The 27994-nt window shown below is 39.1% G+C and overlaps 2 protein-coding genes across 4 annotated transcripts; one reads left to right on the forward strand and one right to left on the reverse strand.

Moving 5' to 3' along the window:
* Nucleotides 1-3814: 3814 nt before the first annotated feature.
* Nucleotides 3815-5727, reverse strand: LOC148997724 (uncharacterized). The gene is made up of 3 exons (XM_089120428.1): nucleotides 5473-5727; nucleotides 4143-5304; nucleotides 3815-3879 (listed from the first exon to the last, which is right to left on the reverse strand). The coding sequence occupies exons 1-3, from the start codon at nucleotides 5725-5727 to the stop codon at nucleotides 3815-3817; spliced, it is 1482 nt and encodes a 493-aa protein (XP_088976554.1).
* Nucleotides 5728-20459: 14732 nt separating this feature from the next.
* On the forward strand, nucleotides 20460-27982 carry LOC148997725 (uncharacterized). Of its 3 annotated transcripts, XM_089119113.1 has the most exons (17): nucleotides 20460-21275; nucleotides 21710-21851; nucleotides 21948-22034; nucleotides 22121-22492; nucleotides 23870-23965; nucleotides 24044-24273; nucleotides 24450-24628; nucleotides 24716-24809; nucleotides 25022-25369; nucleotides 25480-25597; nucleotides 25907-25998; nucleotides 26084-26198; nucleotides 26319-26408; nucleotides 26821-26982; nucleotides 27270-27295; nucleotides 27353-27449; nucleotides 27535-27982. In XM_089119113.1, the coding sequence occupies exons 1-17, from the start codon at nucleotides 21213-21215 to the stop codon at nucleotides 27738-27740; spliced, it is 2517 nt and encodes an 838-aa protein (XP_088975239.1). In that variant the 5' UTR covers nucleotides 20460-21212; the 3' UTR covers nucleotides 27741-27982. The 3 variants fall into 3 exon arrangements, with proteins under 3 accessions (XP_088975239.1, XP_088975240.1, XP_088975238.1); XM_089119112.1 differs by having other exon boundaries at nucleotides 20464-21275; nucleotides 27270-27449; XM_089119114.1 differs by lacking the exon at nucleotides 26319-26408 and having other exon boundaries at nucleotides 20461-21275; nucleotides 27270-27449.
* Nucleotides 27983-27994: the final 12 nt, after the last annotated feature.

Raw genomic sequence — 27994 nt, forward strand, 5'->3', positions numbered from 1 at the left:
ATAAGACATCCAGAGTGTTAGTGCCAATGAGGATCTGGGGCACATGTGTCAGGTCTGGAACTACTAAGGCCAATGTTGGAACTTCAGCTTCTGCTCCTAAAAGAACTCTTGAGGAAACTTCAGAGCTAATTCAACGTATCCCAGGTAAGGAACAGCCTGGCCGTTTGCCCCTTCGACTTCCAACAGGCGATTCAATGGCTGCAGGGGGTGGTGCGACAAGTAACTGTTGTAGAAGGACAGAGGGATTGTCGTGACCTGAGACCCTGTATCTAACAGGCAGTTTACTTCCTTCCCTTCGACTCGGACTTGCGCTGTGCACCTCATTCCTATTAATCCATCTGGTAGCTTCAAAGAATTTCCGGTGTCGACATTAGTCACTGGTTGCTGCTTAGGGCTTTGTTTCTGACTTCTAGTCCCCATCCGCCCTGCGACAGAGACTGATTTTAGTTTAAAGGCGCCGTCACGGTTCCATTTTGAAAGTCCCACTCAGCTTGTCTCTCCTTCAGCTTCCGCCTCTTCTCCTCAACTCTAGGTGGGTTGGGTGCGTTCTCACAATCAGCAGCTCGGTGACCATCATCTCCACAGCGAAAACAGTACCATGGTCGAGGACGATTGGATCTCATCTCAGTGTACTTCGGTCCTTCATTCTCCTTTCTGCTGACTTCACTGGACTTCGATCTGCTGAGACTACTTCCGAGGTGAGGGAATCTTACAGGTTGGTTCGTCTGTGTACTAGAGGCAGCAACCTGAACTTTAAGCTCCTTTATCTGGCTTTTCAACTCTTCAAACTCATTTGTCTCAGTACATGCCCCTTCTTTCTTCTTAGTGTCTGCTTTCATGGCGGCGATTTGCCTTTGAAGGCCGGCAATTTCTTTCCTTAAGATACTCACTTCCGACACGTCAGGACACTGGACTTTGCCTTTCTGCTTAGGTGCCTTCTGCTCTGCATTTTTAGGATCTGAGGTCTCTGCAACATCCTCTAAAAATGTGCTGAATGGGTAAACAGACTGTTGGTGCGAAGCCGTTCTCAGTTTGAGGGGAGCTGATGGATACTTGCTCACACCCAAGTGCTTCCTCATTCTCTCCTCCTTAGAGGCCTGTTTGTCCTCAGCTGTGCGAATGAGTGTCGCTAATTCAGCAAAAGGAGGTGGGTCTACCTTCCTCTTTTCAAGCTGCAGGTCAGCTATAAGGGTGTTGTCCCAACAGCCACGGCAGAACTGCTTCAACAAACATCAGTCTCGTTCACCTTCCGCAACACCTTCACGTCTGATGGTAGCACTCAGGATCACATGCAATCTGTGGAGGTAGGCAGATGATTTCTCACCTGGATTTTGCAGGGTGCTGATGAACTTAGCCAATAATTCGTCTCCATCCTCCACCGAACCATAGACGGACTCTAGCAGCTTAAGGCACTCTGACGATGGAGCTGTTGGATTCACATGTTTAATGATGTCGGAAGCTGGTGGTAACAGGCTATCTAGAATTCTCCGTGTCTTGTGTGACTCTGGAAGGGATGGATCGTTCAACAGGTAGTCAACACTTGCTCGCCAGGTGTCAAAATCAGGCTCATTGCTTGGGCGGGGGCTCCTCCCAGAGAAAGCTCTTAGGCGAAACGGAGTATTGTGTGGGGACAAGGAGTCACTCGTTCTTACAATGTGTTCCATCACCACTTTCTGGATACCTGGAGGGTGTACAGCAGTCATAGGGAGTTTCAGTGATACCGTCTCAGTAGTGCTGTCGTCGAGATCTCTTGAGCAATGCGGTGATGTAGCGCTCATGGCTTCCTTGACTGGGTTTTTGAGTTCATCATTCTTCAAAGGGCAAGTCAATGTCTCTGCAGTGAATTCCGTTCTCCGTAGAGGTAGCGATTCACACACTGGATGCTGAGGAGTGCTGGTGGCATGTGTCGGAAAACTCGATTTACCAGGATGGTGCTCTATTTCAGGCTCTGTTCTGGACGACGCGTCAACTGGAGTTCTAATCTCACTTATCTTATTCAATTCTCGTTGGAGCACGTCCTGAAGGGATTCTCCACTGGCATTTGCTATTGCCTGTAACTTCGCCAAATATCCTGCGGTGGCGCTAGTAGCGGTAGGGGTGTATACGCTACTCAAGGCGCGCACATGAAACACTGTGTCCGCATCAGTGGGACTTACGATGGTTGCGGGTAGCTGAGGCTTGAGGTTGGACATGGCGGAATTGGATGAGAACTCTATTACTGCATTATGATGAAACTCAGAGCATGCGTCATCAATTAGTACGTTTTGTCGAATAGAGCCAAACTTCTGCAAATAAGCCTCAAGAGCCTCATCTAGTTCAGTTAGTGTTATGCCACTGACAATTACTGCATTTTGCACATTGACATTTTCTCGTTCTACAACATCCATTTTGTCTGATTCACTGTATGCGCTATTTAAATTGATTATTCACCTCAGCAGAAACTGCGTCCTCTCTCCTGGCTGGCTCGCCAAACTGTAGCGTGTGACACGTGGTTAGCGCGTCTTACTAGCGTAACATTCAATAGGCCAAATGATCAGAAGAAAAGTGCGACTACTGGAGAGAGGAAGACAGCACAACAGGTGAGTGAACAATCAATACAAAGACTTCTTTATGATTCAGTTTGGGTTTTGTATTAAGAGGAAATATACTTTTACATAAAATGTGTGGATTACAAAGATAACAAATCAAATATGGTAAATGACAATATTCACACTCTTGTTTTTTTCCAGATACGTGGACTCAGTTTTGGACAGTACTCTATTGAACCAGACTCTCACATATTGATGAAAAACAATAAAAGAAATAAAATAAACCTCTGTGTCAAATTCCTTGTAATACAATAAAAGTAAATAACAATGGATAATGCTTCCACACAAAGTATTGCAATCAGTAGTTCAAATACTTCAAAATCAAATCAAATGAACAATCAGTTTGATTCAGTTCACAGAATGAAATTCAGAAATTTCACTTTCAGTTACAAACAAATTACTTTCTCTTTAAACTTAATAGTCTGTCCAATGTGAATCAGAGACTCAAGATTTGACAATCAGATTCGGTTAACCAGAGTTCGTAACTCGGTCGATGGGTTCAGAGAACTGTTGATTCTTTTAGAATGAATCAGAATCACAATCAATGTCTTTTGTTGGAAAATCAAAAGGAAAAAATGGAAGCAAGATGATCTCAATGAGTCCAAGTCCCGTTTGTCCAATAGTAAAAGAAAGAATTCTCCTACCAGTTTGATGGCTCAAAAAACACAGTTCAACAGAAAATATGGTTCCGGTGGCTCGCCATTTACAATCTGCACCTCGTGCGTCCAGCACGAATCAGGGAACCATCACAGGAGAACTTGAATCTCACAAAAAAACCCAGCCTTGTAAAACACAAGGCAGAACAATAATTAATCCACAGTTAAACAATATCATCGTCAAAACACATGTATGCACTTCAATCAACACATTAAACATAACACTTTAACACTTAATAGCGTACTTCATTAGCTCATTAGCATTCTCACACGTGCGTCAGCTTTAGCCCATGTGCTATCCACTTCGGCTCGCACAGTCTATATGACACTGTTTTGAATCTCTATCAGATCCGCAGCACATTTTTATATAAATGTCAAGTTAATGCTTGGGTTTTAACTCACCAAGGCGATGAATTTATATATATTTCCTACAAGGAAGTTCACTTGTGGCACATTGATGTTCCATCCATCTGCATCGATCTGTTTCACTAGCCTCCGTCTCATCCGCGTCTTACTCTGGCATCAGCTCATGAAGGGGTCTTGAAGATCGCTCCGTGTAGCTGCCTCATCTCACTCGCCCGCTAGTACAGATGGGCGGGGCTTAGCGCACTCCCGCACTTCCTCTGCTGCTAGCTCTTAAAGAGCCCATCACCTCATTTGATATGTGATTTCTTTGTTTCTTTCTTACTTATTTTCTGCTTCCATATTATTTTTTTAGTAGCCTGGATTACCCGGGTTACACTTCTCAGCAGAATGAAAGTTTCTTCTGTGGTGGTGTCATGCAAAATGTTCTCAACCAAGCCAAGTTCTCCACCAATCATCACACAGTTGTCTCCTGTCCTACATTTTATTGTAGCATTTTTAAGTGTGACCCTTTTGTATTGCAGTCTTGATGCACCGTCTTGCACTGTTGGGCCATTTGAGTGATTTCCACCGAGTTTGACTTCATCTGGTTGGTGCGTGGACTTGTTCTGTGTGGACTGTGTCTCAATAACACGTATCATTTGCTGGAGAATGTGTTGTGGTTTTCTGACCTTTCTTTTTAGCTGGCCCAGAAAGTTTTCGAAGCAAAATGCAGACACACAGTCCAAGGGACCAAACCTCCTCACATCATCTGCCAGATGACACAGAGAGTGGACATTGTAGACCATCTCCTCAACTCCATACAAGGTCCTGAACTGTTCAAGGAAGTACCTAATCAGGTTATCTGCATAATTGCAGTAATGGGCACACAGGGTTGGAGAAAGCATCAAATAGATGCTGATGGACAGTGAAAGGAAGTTGTTGTAAAGTGAAGTTGGGAGAACATCTTTCAGTACTACTGGACCAGTGTACAGGAGAAACTGCCTAAACTCTGTAGCTTTCCAACGATCCAATTCCGAGAGTGACCTTGGCTTTCGTGCGAACTCAGAAGGTATGTGCTTTGACATCCCTACAAGTTTTTCTGAGATAGCTTTTATCGTATGGGAGCTCTCTCTGTATTTTAGGTTGCCTTTGGTCCAAAAGTTGAGCATCTTCCTGGTCACTCCTAGACAAACAACATGCATATAGTCCAGCACAAATTGTGTGACCATTCCCAAACGTAATGTAGTGAGGATTGAGTGACCTCTGTGATGATTTTCATCACGAAGTTCAGCAAATGACTCATCTGTTCTGCGAGTGGCATGTGTCTCAGGAAACGTCATTTTTCGTCCCACATAGGATCTCTCCTGCGTGCAGCGATCACAACCACTATAGCCTCCATGTCCCTTTGTTTGCTTTAAGAATGATCGTGCTGGAGCATCGCAATTAAAGCAGTCCAGGGACAGATGAAACATCTTTTCATCAACAGTGAAACCTTGTTCTAGTGTGGAAACCTCCTCAGCAAGGTCTTGAAGGTATTGGTTTGGATTGTGTGGTTTGCTGTTTCCACAAAAGACACCTATAACAAATGGATCCTTTTCAAAGGGAAATTTCCCTAAAATTGGCCAAAGTTGCTTCTGAGAGCTTTTAAATAATGGAAGTCCATCTACATTCACTTGCAATTTGATTGTGTCAGTTTGTGACAGCAATCCATCTCTCTTTTGGAGCAAATGTTCCAATATTCCAAAATGGACATATTCCCCACCATCAATTGTTTTCACCTTATGTGAATGTGATGTTTTAATTAGAGTTCTTGTACATTTTGGGAGCGAGGGGATGTATTTATTTAAAAATTTAAGTAGGCTGGTTGCTGCATTTTGTGTTACGCCAGACTCAACAACCCATTGACGCAGTTCATCTGGCAAGTTGTCAGTGTCAGGTGTGTCACTGAAAAAATCTTCTGGCTCACTGAAGTTGCTATTACAATCAGTGAATTGGTCATCATCATCATCATCATCATCAATAATACTGTCATTGTCAAGGTCAATGTTGTTGTCTGTGTTCTCACAGATCATGTCTTCATCACATGTTGGTTCGTTAGCTTCCTCGGGACTTCCTCGCCACTGGAGTGTCAGTGTCATTTATTTCTGTAGAATGGAGCTTGTGAATGATTTTTTGGACACGCCTCCATTTGGTAACAGAACTCACACCTCCCAATTGTGCCATGTTTCTATAAGAATTGAAGCACAATCTTTTACATAAAACGTTTGTTAACAACATTTTATGTAAATGTATATATCCTCATGGGACCCAGGAATAGAATTTGACCTATGGCTAAGCCACGCCCCCTCCACTTACTCAGACAAACAGTCAGTGACAGGCGCTATGGTAGCTGTCACAGTAGGAGACATTTCACAGGAGGCAATTGACGATTTCATTTAGGGATTTTTAAAAGATACCTAATGTTTGGAGGTTTCACCATGACAACAACTCTTTGGTATTTAAAAATTACTGACATTAAATTTAGTGAAATTTGGAAATATGATAATATTTTGTGCTTATAATTATATTTTTTTCTCTTGAAGACTGACCCTAATTTGTTGAAGTTAGTTACATAATAAGTTATACTGCAATGCTAAGTTGACATACATTACTAATATAATATAAAAAATATAATCATATTTTCATCATTTTTCAATCAGTTTTTGTTGTGCGATTGGAAAACAACCTTTCTAAACACATTTTTGTTTTGTGTAGGCTAAATTTAATTACTTGATGAAAACAAAACTCTTATCTGTCTTTCCTAGATGAGACTCTTTTCTAGACGAGACCTTTCTAGACTACAATCATGCATGTCCAAAGGTTTCTTGAACTGTAGGCATTTTAATTTAGTAAATGTCTTAAGTTTGAGTTCAAAAGGGTGTAGGACACGACAGTTGTCAACAGATCAAAATAATTGTTAATATTGTGTAGTTTAGTGCAATTAATGTCAAACCTTTTTCCTTTAACTTTTTTTTTTTTAGAAAAAAACATGCATGTATTTTACATACTGTACCTGATATATATATATATATATATTCAAATGATTAGACTTTTTACAAATAGTACATTTGTAGAAACTTGCTTGGTTTTTATAAATTTCAGCAATATTATAATAATTATACTTACAAACTATTAGCCATTTTTAAAGAGATGAAGTCTATAGTACTATTTTTTTTACATTAGATTGAGCAGAAGTTTAAGAAATCGCTTGTAAAACATTTTTTATGGGTCTCCATTATTTTTAATGACAAACAACAGCCTGAGTAAATTTTTAATGTACTGACAAATGACAATACAGTTTAATAAAACAAGTTTACTAAAAAAGTTGTGTGGCTTTTGTAATTAAATATTTTTACTTTGTTATATCCAAATATTGAAGACATTGGTCAAGTTTCCAGACGTTTAGACATAAAATGAAGAGACGAGTGTTTTTCCCACAATATACATTATTTTATTTGTATAAAGAAACATATTTAGTGCTGTATGAAGAATACAACAGTCATTTTATTTGCAACACTGCAAGCAAAATAAGATAATAATAACATCAGTAAACAAGCTCGGAAGTGTCCGCAAACTTGGTACGGTGACTTGACTTGATCCTTATCAGAAACTGCCTTTTTTGTTGAGACTTGATGGAATGTGTTTGACCTATTGCAAGTGTGACTGGTCCCACTTTATATTAAGTGGCTTTAAGTACTACTTACTTACATTGAAAAATAAGTACAATGTACTTGTGCTCATGTTGTATTGTAAAATACTTTTTTGCTGCTATTGAAGTGTGATCTTGGTAAGGTTAGGGACAGGTGTGGTGGTATGGGTAGGTTTAAGGGTAGGTTAAAGTGTAAGGGATGGGTCAGCTGTGTAATTACAGATGTAATTACATAAATTAGTTACAGCTGTAATTACATGCTGGTATTTTAAAAATATAAGTACAATGTAAAAACATGTATGTACACAAGTCCATTGTATCAAATTATTTGTTTCAATGAAAGTACATAGTATAAAGTGGGACCGTGACTCTGCCGATTTTGTTCCTCATAACCGGTATTAAATCGTGGCAAGTATTTCAAATATTTGAAGCTTAAAAATCAGTACATCAAAAACAACAACAAAAACCCAACAAAAAAACAATATGATTTGTTGCTAATTTACGGCTATTTTACCCACATATTGTTAAATTACTTTAATAACACAGTCTCATCCCAAAAAGTCATATAACTGACGTTTTGGGAAGTATTTTGACCATACGTCAATATCCGCCTTTTTAGGGCCCCCTTAAACGTCGGTAGATGGCGATCCCGGGCCGTCATACAACTGACGCTTTACCTTTAACGTCAGTTAGGTGACGGGTTAGGTTTAGGGTTAGGTTTAGGTATGGGGTAGAGTTAGGATCCCATAACCTCATCTACCGACGTTTAAGGGGGCCCTAAAAAGGCGAATATTGACGTATGGTCAAAAGATGTCCCAAAACGTCAGTTATATGACGTCTTGGGATGAGACCGGGTTGACTTTAAAGGGATACTCCACTTTAAAATGAAAATTCTGTCATCATATATTTTCCCTCACATTATTTCAAACCTGTAAGAATTTTTTCTGCTAAACAGAAAGGAAGATATTTAGAAGAATGTCAGTAAACAAACAGAGTTTATGGCCCCATTGACTTTTTTTCCTACTATGGACTTTTTTTCCTACTAATGTCAAACTATCTGTTTACTGACATTCTTCTAAATATCTTCCTTTCAGTTCAGCAGGAGAGATAAATTCTTACAGGTTTAAAACAACATGAGGGTATAAGTATATGATGACAGAATTTTCACTTTAAAGTGGAGGATCCCTTTAAACCTAAATATAAATTAAATGGAAAAAAAAAAGGATATGTTTATATCCTGCATGTGAATATATGTTGAATATTGTTTTGTAATTGTGATGTTTTGGACACCAGTGAAAAGGAAAGTTTGTTTTTTAAAGTAAAGTCACTTTTTTGTCAAGGTTGGATGCTTCTGTTTTCCTAAGTTTGAGATAAGTTAATGCACTTTTGAAATTGCCATGATTACTAAACCAACAATATATGGTACTAAACCAACAATATATGGTAAAAAGGCAGTTTTTGTAATATTCTACTAAGTCTGTTTTGTCTGTACCAGTATACTAGTATAGAAAGTAAAATGGTAAAATACTTACTCTTGTGCCAATATGGTCCAAAAAACTAAACTAAAGCAAGAAATGATCTGTAAAAAGAAAAATTTTAATGTAAGTTATATACATCATTACTACCATCAATCAATAACAATTTCAAATATAACATAACTATTCCTTTAATGTAATGTATATTACTTGATGCATGAATTTATTATTTTCAATTTAATAAAATTACAGAGATAGTAAAAAGATAAAATGTAGACACCAAAAGATGCCAGAATTGTAGGTGCAATTGTAGATGCCTAACTTCTATTTAGATGCATTTGGCAAAGGCTAAGAATTAAAAAGGTTAAGAAAATGTCTGACACTCAGTCAAAAAATGTACTCACAAAAATTCAAAGAGCTGTTGGGCCGCTGATGACACAAAAAACAAAAGTAGAGAAAGAATAAAAACAGTAGTCAGACACTGCATATGAATTGGCATGGACTGTTTATTCATTAATTATCATTGACACTATTTTTAATTTGAAATTATGCTAGATAGTCTTCTGAAATGTAAATAAGGCATTACTGATGACTCTAACTTGCTGCATGATGTAATTGTGTTTGATCTAAATGCAAATAATAAGAAAGTGTCAAATACTCCGTCAAAAAATATAGCCAGAAAAAAAAAAAAGCCAGAGATGTTCTTTAGGCTACTTTGGCTCTCAAAAGAGCTGTTGGGGTGTATTTTAGCTGCAATACAAACGAAAAAAAAGACACAAAAAACAGTATTCAGACATTATTTTTTCAGAATTACACATGTTTTCCATTAGATCATTTATGAGCGTCATGGCAAATCAGAGATGTATGACTATTAGATTGATCACTTACGACAGTCAGATGTAGGCTATAGTAACACTATAAAAAAAACAAAATAATTATTTTCAAGTTTTAATAGTTTTTTTTGTGTAAATATGTACAACAACATATTAATTTTTTTGTTATAAGTCAAAAATGACAAAGGAAGACTGTCCCCTGCTGCGGTTCCTATGGAGAGACTGTGAAACAGAGAGGCCCCCAGATGTCTATGAGTGGAGAGTCCTGCCCTTTGGGACAACGTGTAGCCCCTGCTGTGCTACCTTTGCCCTTCAGAGCCACGTAAGGGAGCACAGAGACACCTTTGAAGACGTCTACGACTCTGTCCACACCGCTTTCTATGTGGACAACTGTCTGCAGTCCCTTTTTGACCCACAAGAGGCCAAGTTACTCATTGACAGAATGAGAGAGCTGCTTATCCAAGGTGGATTCGAAATACGCCAGTGGGCTAGCAACATCCCTGAAGTGGTCGCTCATCTGCCAGGTACAGCCAGGTCAGACAGTTGTGAACGATGGCTAAACCTTAAAAGCCTTGATCCTCAGGAGTCTACACTGGGTCTCAGCTGGCACTGCACTACTGACGTCCTGGGATATAAGCACCGCCCTGTAACCTACACAACTGTGACGCTGCGCAATGTTTACAAAGTACTGGCCAGTCAGTATGACCCATTGGGTTATATCTGCCCCTACACTACAAGAGCAAAGCTCATTGTGCAGGCCCTGTGGAGCACAGAAAGAGGATGGGATGATCCCATAGAAGGAAACCTGCTTCAGTCCTGGCTCGAATGGGAAAAGGAATTGTCCTACCTTCAGTATATCACCATACCTCGATGTTACGCTCCTCCTCACAACAGCAACAGTGCGACCTAGGCTCACATCTTCTGTGACGCCTCAGAGAAGGCGTATGGAGCTGTGGCCTATCTCAGAGTCATTGAGCAGCAGACTCACATCGCCACCTCCTTCATCATGGCACGCTCCAGAGTAGCGCCCCGCAAGCAGGTGTCGATACCCCGGCTGGAGCTGTGTGCTGCGCTCACTGGAGCCCAACTGGCTAAGGTACTCCAAACTGAGCTAACATTACCCCTTCACTCAGTCTATCTGTGGACAGATTCAACGACAGTGCTTCAGTGGATTCAGTCCAGTTCTTGCAGGTACAAAGTGTTTGTGGGGACTAGGATATGTGAGATACAGGAGCTTACCTCTCTGGAACAGTGGAGGTATGTGAACTCTGATGATAATCCATCTGACGACATCACAAGAGGGAAGCCACTGTCAGAGCTCACGGTCTCCAGTCGATGGTCACAGGGTCCACACTTTCTCACACAGACTCCTGACACCTGGCCGAAGTCCCCGACAGAGTTCCTAGAATGTGGTAGTGAGGAACTCAGAAAGACTGTCTTCTGTGGTCTTACAGCTGTATCACCAAGCCTACCAGATCCAGCACAGTACACATCTTTAGATGATTTGATTCTGGCCACTCACCAATCCCTGCAGGGGGCGGCTACCCCCTACACTGCAAGTGGACGCCTGGAGGCAGAGACCCAGCTGCTTCAATCTGCACAGAAGGACAGTTTCCCAGAGGAGGTCCAAGCCTTACAAGCAGGTAACCCTGTTCGCCCGAGCAGTCGTCTCAGCGCCCTTTCCCCTGAGTATGACAGCCCCCGTGGACTAGTCAGAGTGGGCGGCCGCCTGCGTCAAGCGACAGATGTAGATCCTGACAGCATCCACCCAGTTGTATTATCACCTGATCACCCTCTGACTCAGCTCATCATAAAGCATTATGATGTTCAGCTGTTCCACCCTGGTGTAGAGAGACTCTATGCAGAGTTACGCCGCACTTACTGGATCCTCAGAGGTCGCCAGGCCATTAAAAAACATCAGTATCGGTGTGTGGACTGCAGGAGATGGCGAGCCTCACCCTCCACACCAAAAATGGCTGACCTTCCCTTATCTCGATTGAGACTCTACAAACCACCCTTCTGGTCTACAGGTGTAGACTGTTTCGGACCATTCTTGATTAAGATTGGGCGTAGGAGAGAGAAGCGCTGGGGAATCATCTACAAATGCCTCACCACCAGATGTGTCCACTTAGATCTCATCCCTAGCCTTGATACTGACTCTTTCTTAATGTCATTACGCAGGTTTATTGCACGCCGGGGAAAGCCGTACGAGCTGTGGTCCGACCGGGGAACCAATTTCAGGGGTGGCCATAAAGAACTACAGGTCGCCTTTGAGAACATGGCACCAAAGTTGCAGCAGCAACTGGCTAATCAGACTATCAACTTCCACTTCAACCCTCCATACTCTCCTCATTTCGGGGGAGCTTGGGAGAGGGAAATCCGATCTGTTAAGTCAGCCCTGCAAGGTATCCTGAAAGACCAAGTAGTAGCAGAAGAAGTGCTCCTGACAGCTCTCATAGAGGTTGAAGGGCTCCTTAATTCTAAACCACTCGGATATGCTTCCTCTGATGTAGCTGACCCGGACCCCATCACGCCAAACCTGCTGCTAATGGGGCGGCGCGACGCTTCATTACCACAGGCAGTATACGGCCCTCATGATGTCCTTTCCAACAGAAGATGGAAACACAGTCAGGTGATCAGTGATCATTTCTGGAAACGCTTCATCCAGAATTACCTCCCTGGGCTTCAGTTGAGACATAAATGGAGGAAAACTACTGATAATGCTACTGTGGGACAAATTGTGATGATCGTTGATTCCAACCTTCCCAGAGGACTTTGGCCTGTTGGTACCATCACCAAGGTTTTCCCAGGGACAGATGGTGTTGTTCGAGCGGCAGAGGTGAAGGTTAAAGACAGTATCTACATTCGCCCAGTAACCAAACTGGTGGAACTCCCTGAAATGCCTGAGGATTCAAATGACACTTCTTAAACTAGTTGACTTTTGAATGAGTGTATTTGCTAGGCAAATACACGGGCGGCTGTTAAAAGTCCGTGCCCTTACGTAGACTACGTTACCCATAATGCATGCGTTCATTGTAGTTCCGATCGCTCGCGGTTGCGCCAGCCGCTTTCACTTTCGGTGCGGTCTAGTTATGAGAAGCAGCATCCTCAGAGCAGAAAACTGACATCCTTTGTTAATCCTTCGCTAATATTGTGTGCAAGAGCGCTGTGTGCGTCCTTGAGATGTAAGTACGGTGTTTTGCATAAATTATGTTTAATACAGAGTTATTAGCTCAGATGAGGAGATTGTTAATCGTGTAACTCAATACTACTATACTGTTTCTTGTTCTAAAATCGCTATGCATTCCCTCATATAGTAGTCATTTACTGTGTATACTTTAATTATTGCTTTGCAAATAACCCCAAATATTATATTTAATGCATAGATTGCCTGTTTTTGGCATTTTTCGCTGTGTGGAAATTTGTGGTAATTATGCAAGTTCATTTATAGGGTTAGAGCTCCCTCTAGAGGATTTTGGTTGTACTACGGTCCTTATTTTTTTATGCAACTGCATGAAACCATCCTACATGTTTGTTAATATACACTTTATTGTATTTTCTGTTTCAGATAACCACACACACTCACACATACACACATTGACACATATTGTGTCATATTGATATCTGCAAACTCTTATCCTCCATGTACCTTACTCCTCAATAAATATGTAAACTGCACCATTGGATTTGCCTATTCCTTCTGACCGAGGAAGACTCAGTTGACGAGCAATCTATAATCAGCCGCAGACGCACACGGTCTCTCACACTACCTAAAAACAAAGTAGGTCATACGAGTTCAACTAAAAGCTTCAAAATCATGAGATAAATGAGAAAATGTCTGATAACTGAAAAGAGACAGGATTTAGGCTATTACGAGCCTTTCTTTATAGTTATTCAGGAAATTGGAAGGAGAAAGTCAAGTGATGCCATCAGTTTGATTTTTATTTTAGAATTTGAGATTTTTGTCCTCACCATGACACAACTTCCGTAGACCACTGATACTATTATACATTTTATAATATTTATTTGGCATTTTGTTTTTTATGTAATTTGTTAAATATTTTAATAGTTATGTATGCACTATTGTATTTTAAATGGTGGGAAACTCTGTTATTGACATAAAAATAAAGCATTTCCCCTCTGTATATGACTGTGGGGACGAGCAGGTCTGTGGTGCTTGGGATTCTGTACAATTACTTAAAAATCAAATACTGCCACATTGATGGGTCAGTGTAGCCTAATTGTTCAAATTGAATATTGTTTTATTTTAAAAATAAAGAAAATATTTACCCTAAAGTGTCTTTTAAGTCTAATATTTCTGTAAAGGCTAGGGACAGAAAAAAAGAGATTTCTACAGAATGACATTAGTAGATCGCCCTGGAGTTTTCTTTAATAAAATGTAGGCTATATGTAAGATGTGACCTAATAGATGTAAATGCATTGATATCGCCTAATTTATTGTTTTCGAAACCAGACTGTTTCCTCTTTATTTTTTCTGTAGCTGTGGTGCTTTTGAGTGACAATTCCTCATTTGAATTGAATGAACTTTAACCCTCATTGTGTTGCCTTTCAATTAAAAGATTTTGTTATGGATGTGCTTGTTGTTCATTTGTCAAAAGTATCATAAGATTTGTTTGTCAGCGGTGCATTTAGCTGTTATTTAGTGCTGTTGATATCAGTTATCATTTTTAATCATCAGCCAAGGCATATAATAAGATATCAAACGATGTTTAAAATTATTTATTTAAAATTAATATAAAAATAAAAATACGGGCCAATTTGTAATGGATAAATTAGAGCTTGCTCCACACGTTAGTTGAGATGGGAAGGATAATTGATAAAATATTACATTGCAAAATGGTTTCTTGCAATATATTATCACTAATGCAGATTGCAGCTTGCTTTGTGTACCAGAACATGCATTTCGGTTCTTAAACAGCTAATAGACAGTTAAATAAACTCCAGTATGTTCTGTTTATGTTGTTAAATTCGTGCGATTCAAAAGCATACAGAACTGTGTTATAATCGCTCTCGCGGTAATACACCGACCATTATTTGCAGCGCTGCTTTAAACAGCGGGCGACTTGAAGTGGGCGTAACTCGAATGGACGTAACTTGAAGTAACTTGAAATGGCGTACCTTGAAGTCTTGCAGGATGCAGACAGACTCTATTGGATTCTTAAGGACCAGATCTTGATGCCATCCACACTCAGTACATGGCGAAGGTGAGTTTCACAATAGCTGCCACTATCACAAACCAAGAGACCGAACACAACAGGCCTTCATCCATATGAACTCACCCATACGTAGGGATGGGTACCAACACCCAGTGTTAAACATTAAACAGGCCCTGGGGCCAAATTAAGGAAGACCACAGTATCGATAAGCCCAGGCATTATCAATATGGACCAATAGTATAGACTACCCACCCGGAAAAAGAAAATCCTCCGCTATACCTTTAACTAAACAATTGTAAATGACTTAACTCAATCTACAAAACATGTATACAATAATTAACATATCACTTATTAAACATTTATGAAACGTATAATCATGTTTCATAAAAACTATTTAATCATTTACTAATCACTTGTAGATGACTTATAACAGAATTTACAAAACATACATAAAATGTTAGTATATCACTTGCTGATCATTTTCCAGGGTGGGGCCCCGGCTGAGCTGTTCCTTTATTTATTTCTCATTTAATGTTAGATAATGTAGTCTTCCTCTTCAATTATCTCCTCTGTAATTCTGGTTAATGGATCAGAGGTTACACTTCTCACGCACCACACGTGATTGATCCAATCATCACTTCACTACACCAGACAGAAGGATCAAAGAGAGATAATATTAATGGTTATATTAGATCAGAGAGGTGATGTGATCACTGTTCAGTTTCAGACCGGAATCCAATCATCATTTCATAATAGCCAGAAATGCCAAGTCATGAAAGAACATTGATTTGATCCTATTCAAGCTACTGGCTTTCTCTGCGCTGGTGACAAACTGAAGTTGCTTTTTTTTTTTTAATTTATTGGCATACGACAAACAAAATGCATCAAATGTTAAAATAAAAGTAGAGAAACTAACTTACATTACTTATATATAAGAAATGTAAGTTAGTTTGTCTATATGTAATGATAGTAGTGTGTATATATGAATTAGTAATGTAGTTAGCTAGTATTTAACCATATTCATGAGAGGAGCATGCTGAGAACTTTTGATTGGTCGGCTTCTCAACCGTTCACCAGAGCCGTAGAGAGAAAGAGTCAGTAGTGTGTTCCTGAGATATATCCAGCTGCAGACCCGCAGCACCACCAGTTTCAGAACCCCAGCGCCAGAACCGGAAGTGAGGGAGGGGCGCAATTATTGTTATTGCATTAGTTATTTTAGCAAGAATGTAAGGATAAAATGGGCCTGAGAGTGAGTTCCTCATTTCATACATTGTAAGTTAAATGTATACAAGATTGTTGTGATAAAACAGGCCTGCTAGGGTTGTATTGGTCATTTTGTATACATACTTATTGTTTAGTTTTAAAACAATGCCGAATTTTCTCTCTCTTTTTTAGATTTTGACATTATTATTTCACACGAAAAAATGCATGCTGCACATGTTCTTTTGAAATAAAGTATATTATATATAAAATACCCATGCATTTTTTTATTAAACAATAAAAATCATCTTACAAATACATCTTCAATGTCAAAACAATTTAAGTAAATTTATTAAAGTTATAATAAAGTTAATAAAGTTATTTTTGTAAACACAATAAATAAATAAATAGAACATCACAGATGTCTAATCAGTTTGTGAATTGTGTATAATTTTGAAAACCTTGTTTTATTTCTTTCAAAGCTTTATTATACAAAGTTAACTCCTTCATAAAAACCAAAAAAAAGGTTGTACCTTCATAAATGTATAAACTGCTTAGCTAAAATTATTAAATTGTTATACTTTAAAATGCCCATTAGTTTAACGTATTATTTTTTCACCTTCATGATCAGGAAGTAACTCGTAATACAATGAAACGGATAACTGAAACTATATACAATTATATTACACAAAATCAATGTTTTAAAATGCTTATTGTACCTCCTCTAATGTATAGCATCATAACATACGTAGTAGAGAGAAGTACGTTTTATGTTCAATAAAAGCTGTTTCATGTGTAAAATACCCTCCAAATTACATTAGATGGCGTTATTAAGTTTCGAACCTAAGCTCCGCCCCTCGCTTACGACCCTGGCGCTGGTGTTGGTTAGAACGTAACTACCAGCTTTGATCTGACTTTAAAAAAAAGGTCTGCAGGAGTCAGTTCTGTAGATTGAGCCGGATTTGTTATTCTGATTCTGATTTTATTGAGAAACCGAACATTATGAAAAATAGAATAGAGGTTACCCCTCAGAATGGGTTGATGAAGCATTTAACACAGCCTTCAAAAAGACCAGGTCTGAGTTGTTAAAAAAGAAGACAAAAAAGCAAGAAAGTTTTCTTTCACTTGTATTACGACCCATTTACCTAATTCTTACACGATAAAATCTATTTTTAAAAAACATCGGCACCTGCTGTCTTCTGATCCAGAGTTGAGTGAAATTTTTCAACATCCTCCTTTGATTGTTTATAAACGTGAAATCTAAAAGATCGCTTGGTTGGTACATGCTCGTTTTCAAAGTGTTACTCCGCGTCCATCTCAAATTATGCTTAGTCCAACACAGAATGGTAATTATCGTTGTGGTAATTGTGCTCAGAGCAACAATACATTTAAAACTTCTTTTTTTGTCATCCAAGAACTGGCAAAAAATACACCATCAAATCTGTGATTACTTGTGTTTGTACTTATGTTGTTTATTTGATCCGTTGTCCTTGTGGGTTAGGTCATGTGGGGAAAAGTCACGTCAATTAAAACAAAGAATTAGTGAACATAAGAGCTCTATCAGAAGAAAAGATGTAAATTATCCAGTTGCAGCTCATTTTCTAGCCTGTAATCACGATGTTTCCCCTTTACGCTTTTGTGGGATTGAAGAAGTGAATGTGCCAGCTAGAGGGGGCGACATTGAATTGCTCCTGTTGAGATGTGAACTTTTATGGATTTTCACTCTTCAGACTTTATCTCCTATGGGTATGAATGATGAAGCATTAGTTAATGTGATGTTATATACTCATGCGTGTGCACTACACATACTCATGCTCGTGCACTACACATACTCATGCACTACACATACTCATGCTCGTGCACTACACATACTCATGCGCGTGCACTACACACTACACATACTCATGCTCGTGCACTACACATACTCATGCACTACACATACTCATGCTCGTGCACTACACATACTCATGCGCGTGCACTACACACTACACATACTCATGCTCGTGCACTACACATACTCATGCTCGTGCACTACACATACTCATGCGCGTGCACTACACATACTCATGCTCGTGCACTACACATACTCATGCTCGTGCACTACACATACTCATGCTCGTGCACTACACATACTCATGCGCGTGCACTACACATACTCATGCTCGTGCACTACACATACTCATGCTCGTGCACTACACATACTCATGCGCGTGCAAGTCAAGTCAAGTCAAGTCACATTTATTTATATAGCACTTTTCACAATACAGATTGTATCAAAGCAGCTTCACAGTGATAACATGAAAGTAGCACAACACAGATCAACAACATTGCTAAACACTAAATAACCCCAACTGAGCAAGCTCAAAGCAAGCCAAAAGCAAGGCGACAGTGGCAAGGAACCAAAACTCCATCAGATTGGATGGAGAAAAAACCTTGGGAGAACCCAGGCTCAGTCGGGGGCCAGTTCTCCTCTGCACTACACATACTCATGCGCGTGCACTATGCATGAGTACTGCAACATGAATCTATTGTGTGATTGTCTCTGGTGAACGGTTGAGGAGCCGACCAATCAAAAGTTCTCAGCATGCTCCTCTCATGAATATGGTTAAATACTTGCTAACTACATTATTTATTCATATATACACACTACTATCATTACATACAGAGAAACTAACTTACATTACATATATATAAGTAATGTAAGTTAGTTTCTCTACTTTTATTTTAACATTTGATGTATATTGTTTGTCATATGCCAATAAACTAAAAGAAAAGCAGAGACTTCAGTTTGTCACCAGCGCAGAGAAAGCCTGTAGCTTGAATAGGATCAAATCAATGTTCTTTCATTAACTTAAATGTCTGGTTATTATGAGATGATGATTGGGTTCTCCGGCTGAAACTGTTCAGTGATCATAACACCTTTCTGATCTAATAACCAGTAATATTATCTCTCTTTGATCCTTATCTGGTGTAGTTAAGTGATGATTGGATCAATCATGTGTGGTGCGTGAGAAGTGTAACCTCTGATCCAATAACCAGAATTACAGAGGAGATAACTGAAGAGGAAGACTACATTATCTAACATTAAATGAGAAATAAATAAAGGAACAGCGCAGCCGGGGGCCCCACCCTGGAAAATGATCAGCAAGTGATATACTAACATTTTATGTATGTTTTGTAAATTCTGTTATAAGTCATTTACAAGTGATTAGTAAATGATTAAATAGTTTTTATGAAACATGATTATACGTTTCATAAATGTTTAATAAGTGATATGTTAATTATTGTATACATGTTTTGTAGATTGAGTTAAGTCATTTACAATTGTTTAGTTAATGATTAACTAATCATTTACAAAACATGAACATGCGTTTAATAAATGTTTAATAAAGGTTTTTATTTTTTCCCTACTTTTACACAATTACAAACAACCCAGCCTGAAAAACACATGTTGTATGAAGACAGTTTACACCCCTCCTAATCCTCACAGAATTTGCAAGACATTGCTACTGATAACACCTGATGCAACAATGATGTATGAGCGCCACGACATCATCAGAGACGACTAGAGCGCGGGAGAGAACCAATATTATGAAGCTGCAGACTCGGAGACCTGCATCTACAGTCCCCCACCCAGAGTCCCGCATCCTCCAACCCAGTCTCATATAAAAATGTACCCTGGCTACGTTGGTCCAAAGTGCAAAACGTAGAGGGGTTACAATAATGGCCCTTAAATTGTATGACTGTTACATTTTTTTTGCTTATTCTTCTCCTATTGTTTTCCGTCAGAGTCACGTGACTTTCAAGATTACGGCTGTGAGAACGAAAAACATGGCGGACATTTCTTTCATGTTTAGTGAAAAAAACTATATTTTCAGTTGGTTTCTGCATAAAAAAACAAGTTTTGATTACATTTCTAGCGAGAAATATATATTTTATTTTCATAATATCCACTCAGTGAGTGTACATAATTCCCTGTTTGCTCGTTACTGCAAATATTTTTCAGATCTCACCAGAATAATGTGAAACTGAAACGTTTTGGTTGCTATAACATGGACGCTGCTATCTGCATATTTTGACTTAGTTTCTGCATAAAAACAAGTTTTGATTACATTTCTAGCGAGAAATATATATTTTATTTTCAGCATAATATTCACTCAGTCAATGTACATCCCCTGTTTGCTCGTTATTGCAAATATTTTTCAGATCTCGCCAGAATAATGTGAAACTGAAACGTTTTGGTTGCTATAAAGACCCTGCTATCTGCATAAATAAGTTTTGATTACATTACTAGCGAGAAATATATATTTCATTTTCATAAGATCCACTCAGTGAGTGTACATAATCACCTGTTTGCTCGTTATTGCGAATATCTTTCAGATCTCGCCAGAATAATGTGAAACTGAAACGTTTTGGTTGCTATAACATGGACGCTGCTATCGGCATATTGACTTTCTGCATAAAAACAAGTTTTGATTACATTTCTAGCGAGAAATATATATTTTATTTTCATAAGATCCACTCAGTGAGTGTACATAATCACCTGTTTGCTCGTTAATGCGAATATCTTTCAGATCTCTCCAGAATAATGTGAAACTGAAACGTTTTGGTTGCTATAACATGGATGCTGCTATCTGCATATTTTGACTTAGTTTCTGCATAAAAATAAGTTTTGATTACATTTCTAGCGCGAAATATTTTATTTTCATAATATTCACTCAGTCAATGTACATAATCACTGGCTTGCTCGTTGCGAATATTTTTCAGATCTCGCCAGAATAATGTGAAACTGAAACGTTTTGTTTTGGTATGGTGCTATCGGCATATTTTTAGTTTCTGCATAAAAATAAGTTTTGATTACATTTCTAGCGAGAAATATATATTTTATTTGTTATAATATCCACTCAGTGAATGTACATAATCACTTGCTTGCTCGTTGTTGCGAATATTTTTCAGATCTCGCCAGAATAATGTGAAACTGAAACGTTTTGGTTGAGTCACGTGACTTCAAGAAGGATGGGGAGTGGGTAGTTGTAGAGTTTCTGGATCAAGTTCACAGTAGGTGGCGGTAATGCGCGAAATCGATGCGAATCAAGAAGAAGAAGAAGAAGAAGAAGAAGAAGAAGAAGAAGAAGAAGAAGAAGAAGAAGAAGAAGAAGAAGAAGAAGGCAGGAAAAGGTAGACATTAACAAAGAATATATATTAACAAGGAGGAAAAGGAAGCGTGGATAACTTGACCAAGCTGAAAAAATGAATCACCTTGAACCAGAAGATGCCATATTCCTGGTTGATGCGTTCCTGGACGAGTGCAAGGTAAATAACATTATCTCAGTGGTGGAAAAGCATACTAATTAATGCTAATTGCAAGGTGTAAGACCATAATAGACTCTGACTGAGGTATTGCAGGGAAGGTGCAAAATTAAAAACACTCCAAGCAAAGTGCAACTATACAGGTTCATTGTCTTTGTTCAAATGCAAGCTATAGTGCTGAGCTGATTTCCTACGTTAGAGCCAGTGAGAGTTTAATTAAATATTATGTAAAAACGTCTCACTTTCTTTTGTTCTTTTTTTTTTAATGTAGAAAGGGTTTTCTAGATCTGTCTGTACAGTACAGGACCAGAATTCATCACATTAGAGTGAATTTTTACAATGTAATATTTATTATAACATTGTTTTTATAATGGGATTGTAGGTAGCAATGACCTTAGTGGGTGGAAGTTTATTCTGTGGCTCAATTGTTTATTTAGGTAGATCAGCATGGACGCACTGAAGGAGGGTCAAAACAATCAACAAAGCTGTGCGTTTGGCTTGATGAGGACAATGGTCAACCTCGGCCAAAAAGACGTAGAGCTGGGGAGAGACGAAAGCGAAATTCAGCTAACGTTACTGGTTGGTTTTTTGATATTTTTTTTTTTAGTTTTTTCATCAGTAGTTGCATTCATTATTAATTGAGGAAGTTCTAAATGGATATTCATATTTTTGCAGTTTCTTCAGCAAGCGTCACACCCTCCTGTGCTCCATCAACCAGCACAACTGAGACACTACAAGACACTGTGACCATCGAAAATTTAGGTTTTTTTCCCTTTATATTTGTGTCCTCATTTGTTATGTGTTAATTGCCCAGATTTACCATTGCCTTCTTCCCTTTTCATTTTTAGACTCCCTCATTCAAGAGGTCAGAGACCTCTTGGGAAATGGTGCTGAACAACCTCTCCCCTCACTTTGGAGGGACAGGCAAACTTCCTCTCTAGAAAATTGGACAGTATTAAGGCCCTTCATGGTGAACAATATGTTGTCATCAGAGAAGCCGAAGGAGGGGGTTTGCCATCATTGTGGACACAAGGCTGCAGTAGTGATGTGTAGAGACTGTTTACCACGATCACTCTACTGCACAGCCTGTGACCTTTCCACACATGAGGCCCTGGTGCTTCATAACAGAGCATCCATGGTGGAGGGGTTCTTCAGACACCTGCCACCATCCACTTTTGTTCAGCAGGATGAAGGAGGGAAATTCTCCTATTATGAAAAAGGTATTTTTTTTTAATCTCAGGTTATATACACTCACCTAAATTATTATTAGGAACACCAGTTCAATTTCTCTTTAATGCAATTATCTAATCAACCAATGACATGGCAGTTGCTTCAATGCATTTAGGGGTGTGGTCCTGGTCAAGACAATCTCCTGAACTCCAAACTGAATGTCAGAATGGGAAAGAAAGGTGATCTAGGCAATTTTGAGCGTGACATGGTTATTGGTGCCAGACGGGCCGGTCTGAGTATTTCACAATCTGCTCAGTTACTGGGATTTTCACGCACAACCATTTCTAGGGTTTACAAAGAATGGTGTGAAAAGGGAAGAACATCCAGTATGCGGCAGTGCTGTGGGCGAATATATGCCTTGTTGATGCTCGAGGTCAGAGGAGAATGGGCCGACTGATTCAAGCTGATAGAAGAGCAACTTTGACTGAAATAACCACTCGTTACAACCAAGGTATTCAGCAAAGCATTTGTGAAGCCACAACACACACAACCTTGAGGCGGATGGGCCACAACAGCAGAAGACCCCACCGGGTACCAATCATCTCCACTACAAATAGGAAAAAGAGGCTACAATTTGCAAGAGCTCACCAAAATTGGACAGTTGAAGACTGGAAAAATGTTGCCTGGTCTGATGAGTCTCGATTTCTGTTGAGACATTCAGATGGTAGAGTCAGAATTTGGCGTAAACAGAATGAGAACATGGATCCATCATGCCTTGTTACCACTGTTGGGCTGGTGGTGGTGGTGTAATGGTGTGGGGGATGTTTTCTTGAGACACTTTAGACCCCTTAGTGCCAATTGGGCATCATTTAAATGCCACGGCCTACCTGAGCATTGTTTCTGACCATGTCCATCCCTTTATGGCCACCATGTCCCCATCCTCTGATGGCTACTTCCAGCAGCATAATGCAACGTCACAAAGCTCGAATCATTTCAAATTGGTTTCTTGAACATGACAATGACTTCAATGTACTAAAATGGCCCCCACAGTCACCAGATCTCAACCCAATAGAGCATCTTTGGGATGTGGTGGAACTGGAGCTTCGTGCCCTGGATGTGCATCCCACAAATCTCCATCAACTACAAGATGCTACCCTATCAATATAGGCCAACATTTCTAAAGAATGCTTTCAGCACTTTGTCGAATCAATGCCACGCAGAATTAAGGCAGTTCTGAAGGTGAAAGGGGGTCAAACACAGTATTAGAATGGTGTTCCTAATAATCCTTTAGGTGAGTGTAGGCTATTTTACATCTTACACAAACCCTGGTTTACTCCAACAAACATGCTGGATGAAGTTTTGTTTGATAGAAACAACAACCTCACTGTTTCATTTACACTAATATGTAAACTAATTCTGCTTTTTAGATTGCATGTTACCAATCGTTCCTCCCTGCTGCGACTGCTCCACTGGGCAAACAAGCTTTTCCAGGGGAAAGCCAGTTATTTTAGTTGGAATGAATGGTAACTTTTTTTATTTCTTCATATTGTGTTTTTTGTTTCTTGTGAACAATAGATAATTGTTTTTCTCTGAAATTTCAGGAAGATACAACCTATTCCTTCCATCAGTAAACTGCTCCTGTGGAAAAACCTTGCCAGTAACCATGAGTGATTTGGTTGAAAGTGGTTACTGGCCAGCCACTGTCAATTTTGAGACCTTGTACATGGTGGACTTGTTCACCACGTATGAAGATCTTAAAATCACTGCCCCAGGGATGTCAAGACAAGCTTTTGTCAGCATGCTTGAGTGTCGTACAAAACTCTTTGGGCGAGTGAGTGGACTCATCATTTCTTATTTGGATTACGTTTTAAATAACTGTTTCATTGTTAGGACTTGTTCTTACAATCCCCAATGTTTCAGTACATATTTCTTGATGGAGCCCTTTCTTCGTCCTGACCATTGTCTGAAGCCAACCTTTTTTTTTTTTTTTTTCACTTTTGCTCTCAGAGTGGTAAGATATGTGGGGACACAATGCAGAGGGCCTTCCTTGAATGGGCCTATGCCAAATTTGAGGTTGACAAGCTGTCTCAGGTCCAGCATTTTCAGTGCCCTGCATGCACACCCACCATGTTGGCAGTTGCAGTGGATGGGAACCGCAAATTATATCGTTTCAAAAGCCAACCAGGGTGTGTAACATTCAAGTACAATGAAAAGTACAAATCAAGTACAAATTACTTCTATAAAATAAATTTGACCCACATCTACATCTATAGACCAAGACCTGATGGGTTTTTTGATGGAGTCTTTTTGGCCAGTGATGCTGAGGTGTCCTCCTTTGTTGATTACATCCATGGAAAAACTGGACATGTAAGCTAAATTTATATTTCTTCATGTGTAACACCACAGTTTCACATTTTTATGAATGCTTGCCAGTTTTTCTCCCCCAAATTTAAACATCATTTGCTTTATGTAAGTGATAGAGCGGCATTACTCCATCAAATGCCATAATACCATGATTTACAGCTTATTTTATAAAATGTAACTGTGTAAATGTCTGTATTTGCCCTCATCTGTTTAAGAATCCAGGAAAAGGGAGATGTGGTGCGGGTCAGTGGACCGCAGCACGAGAGTCCGCCAACAAGTCTGCGAGTAAACTGGATGAGGAAGGTGTTGAAGTGGCTGTCTGCCGTCATGGGGTTTTGTTGAAGGGATTGAATATGTTCCGTGGAGAAATTTTTGCATACCCATTATATCTCCAGAAACAGCTAGCTTCACAGAACGTTCAGTTCTTTTGCTCTGATGTGGTCTGCAAATATTGGCCATATCTGGAGAGAGTTGTGGACCACTGTCCAGAGTTGGAGGACTTGCTGGATATGCGCCCATTTCTTTCCATCATGCATGCAAAAGCGCATTCATGGATGTGTGAGGTAATCAATTAGATGTATTTCTTACCATTTGTACCACATGTTATGATTGTCTGTCCTCTGCCCCTACTTGTTGTTTTCCAAATGATTACATTCATGTAAATGTGTTGCAGTTAAAATGGGGGGGACGCAATCAGGAAGGAGCTGGAACAACAATCGGGGAGGAGGTTGAACAGGTTAACAGCTTCCTCTCCCGAGCAGCCATATGTTCCAAGTACATGTCAAAAGCCGGTAAGCATTTTTCATGTATAGTTGTGTCAAAATTGAGACCAAGGGGTTTGAACACTGATTCTCGGCCTTTGCATTTTAGAGTTCCATGCATAGGTCAAATGCATAGGTGAAAACAAGAAAATAAGTCTAATCAGCTTACAGACACTGATCAGTATTCTCTTTATAATAATTTATCTTCTGACTCATTAATTAAGTGTATAATTATTTCCAGGTTAATGTGACAATATTAGAGAATGATCAATGTAGTATCTGTCTGATCTTTGGTCCTCACTGTGAACCTAAATTACTGCACATTCATTGTGTGTCAAGTTCGCACAGACATGCTGACAATCCAGGCAAGTGGCTGGAACAAGCGAAAGGCAGAAAACCTTGACCGGACATTGGCCAAAAGATACGTCAAGGTACTTACTAGGCAAATATGCATAACAACATTTTTGTTTTTAAATTGTCTCAGCATTTGTCAACATGGACATTTCTTTTGGACAGACTGTACAAAGGATTGCAGAGGCAACAAAAGACCTAGAGAAACTCACCGCTGAGTTATCTCTACAGCAAGACACAGTCCAGCAGTGGGTGTCTGATGTTCAGCAGTGGACCTCAGGTAATTTGAAAAAATTATTTAATGGCATATTTTAAAGCATCATTGGCTCTGCTCTTATACAGGGGATCTAAAAGAGGCTGATTGTAAATGGGCATTCATTTGTTTTTTTGTCATACAAAGAAGCAACAATCCAAAATGACCTGCAGAGGACCATCGAGGGGCTATATTTGGGCATCAAACAGCGAAAATTTCAGCTGTATCGTCAGTCTGGTGAGAGCAGAAAAGGCAACTAGTAATGCAGATTTTTGAAAAAATGAATTCACTACTGATTTATACATAGTAAAAATAGCAAACCCATTTATATAAAAAAAAGTATGTTTACTACAAGTCAGGGCAGCATACTGAAAAACTGTCAAAATCATAATAAGGTTTAGTGCAATATCCAAATATTTCCAATATTTCTGCAAAGTGCAGAGATGTCCTGACCTATCTATTTTGTCCTCTATTTAAAAAAAATTGTATGATTGTTTAAAATAGATTCTGGAAAAAATGCAAAAAAGATTACACAAAATCTGTCACAATAATCATAACACATACATGCATATTGTGAAGTTGTATTTTGTATGGTGCTATTGTGTAGTCATCGTGTGAATCCACACTCATTTTGTGTTTCTCATTGAAGGTGGGAATAAGCGAAGGCATCAACTGAGAAAAAAGATTGCTGTTGAGAAGAAAGCCTTGGAAGTTGCCATCAATGACTACAATGCTACTGTGGGGGAAGTTGAAAAACTCCCTCCTCCCAATGAACTCCTGGCTGTGGACAACTACTCCTGGCCATGGGAATGTAAGTACTTCCTCTAAAATGCACTGAATACAATTTGTTTTATGCACACATTTTGATGTAAATATGGAATTTGATGTAAAAAATGTTATATGATGTTAAAAAAATAAGACATGGGGCAATATGCAAAAAAAAAAAAAGAATGCAATTTGTAAATGTATGTGATCAAACCCCTTCGTGAAGCGCTGGGGTTCTATCTCATCCTTCCAGGGTTTATTTCTCTATTGTAGTATTCTCTATTCTCTATTTTTATAGGCTGTAAGATCACACTTTGACGTAATGTATTGCAGGTCATGGTGATATGGAGCGGAAAAAAAATGTTTTTGACAAGGTAATGCTGCTGGCTAGACTGAAAGAAGAAGAAGTTATTGTGGTTCGTGAAGTCAAGCAGCACATGGAGTACATGAGGAGTGTTGCTGGACTGATTGTAGAGTTTACCTTTCAGCTCACTGAAGACACCAATGGGAAATGTAAGGACAATAAATAGTTTTTTTTCAATTTGCTTCTCTGGAAACCATTGGCTCATTTCTTTATATTTTAATGTCACATTTTCAGGCAGTACAGAGGGCTTAATGGAGAAAGGACGTGAGGGACTACTTTCTGTACTGAAGAAAAGATTGTGTGAAGTTGAAGCACAACTGGCTACAGCACGCACAACATACAAAAGTATTCTTGGACTGCAAACATTGTCCTTCGATGACTTCTCTGAAGAGGAAGACTTAGAGGGTACTTCCTCAACTGATGAGGAACTGGGAGAGTAGTTATTAGGTAGAAAATGTGTATGACTCTATGAAGATGTCAAAGCACAAGATGTCAAACATGAGAAATTACCTTGTTTTTTTTTTTTTGTTTTTTTTTTTGCATTACATTGGTTGAAATGTATTGCGCATCCATACATAGCTTCATTGTATTTGTATATATTTTGTATATGTAATGTAGTTAACTGTACATAGCCTATTGTATTGTTATTCTCTACAACAGTGTGCTATGATTCCACATGTTAGAATATCTCTCT

Source organism: Pimephales promelas, chromosome 2, assembly GCF_988280905.1.
Source record: "Pimephales promelas chromosome 2, fPimPro1.hap1.1, whole genome shotgun sequence".
Lineage (NCBI taxonomy): Eukaryota > Metazoa > Chordata > Actinopteri > Cypriniformes > Leuciscidae > Pimephales > Pimephales promelas.

Bases quoted from the DNA above. Each gene is read 5' to 3' on its own strand.
- LOC148997725 (XM_089119112.1), top strand. From the start codon at position 21,213: ATGAATCACCTTGAACCAGAAGATGCCATATTCCTGGTTGATGCGTTC. The intron at 21,852-21,947 runs GTTGGTTTTTTG...ATATTTTTGCAG, and splicing joins AAATTCAGCTAACGTTACTG to TTTCTTCAGCAAGCGTCACA. The intron at 27,450-27,534 runs GTAAGGACAATA...TCACATTTTCAG, and splicing joins TGAAGACACCAATGGGAAAT to GCAGTACAGAGGGCTTAATG.
- LOC148997724 (XM_089120428.1), bottom strand. From the start codon at position 5,727: ATGACACTGACACTCCAGTGGCGAGGAAGTCCCGAGGAAGCTAACGAA. The intron at 5,305-5,472 runs GTAACACAAAAT...TTGCTCCAAAAG, and splicing joins AATGGGTTGTTGAGTCTGGC to AGAGATGGATTGCTGTCACA. The intron at 3,880-4,142 runs GTGCATCAAGAC...GGGCTCTTTAAG, and splicing joins TGGCCCAACAGTGCAAGACG to AGCTAGCAGCAGAGGAAGTG.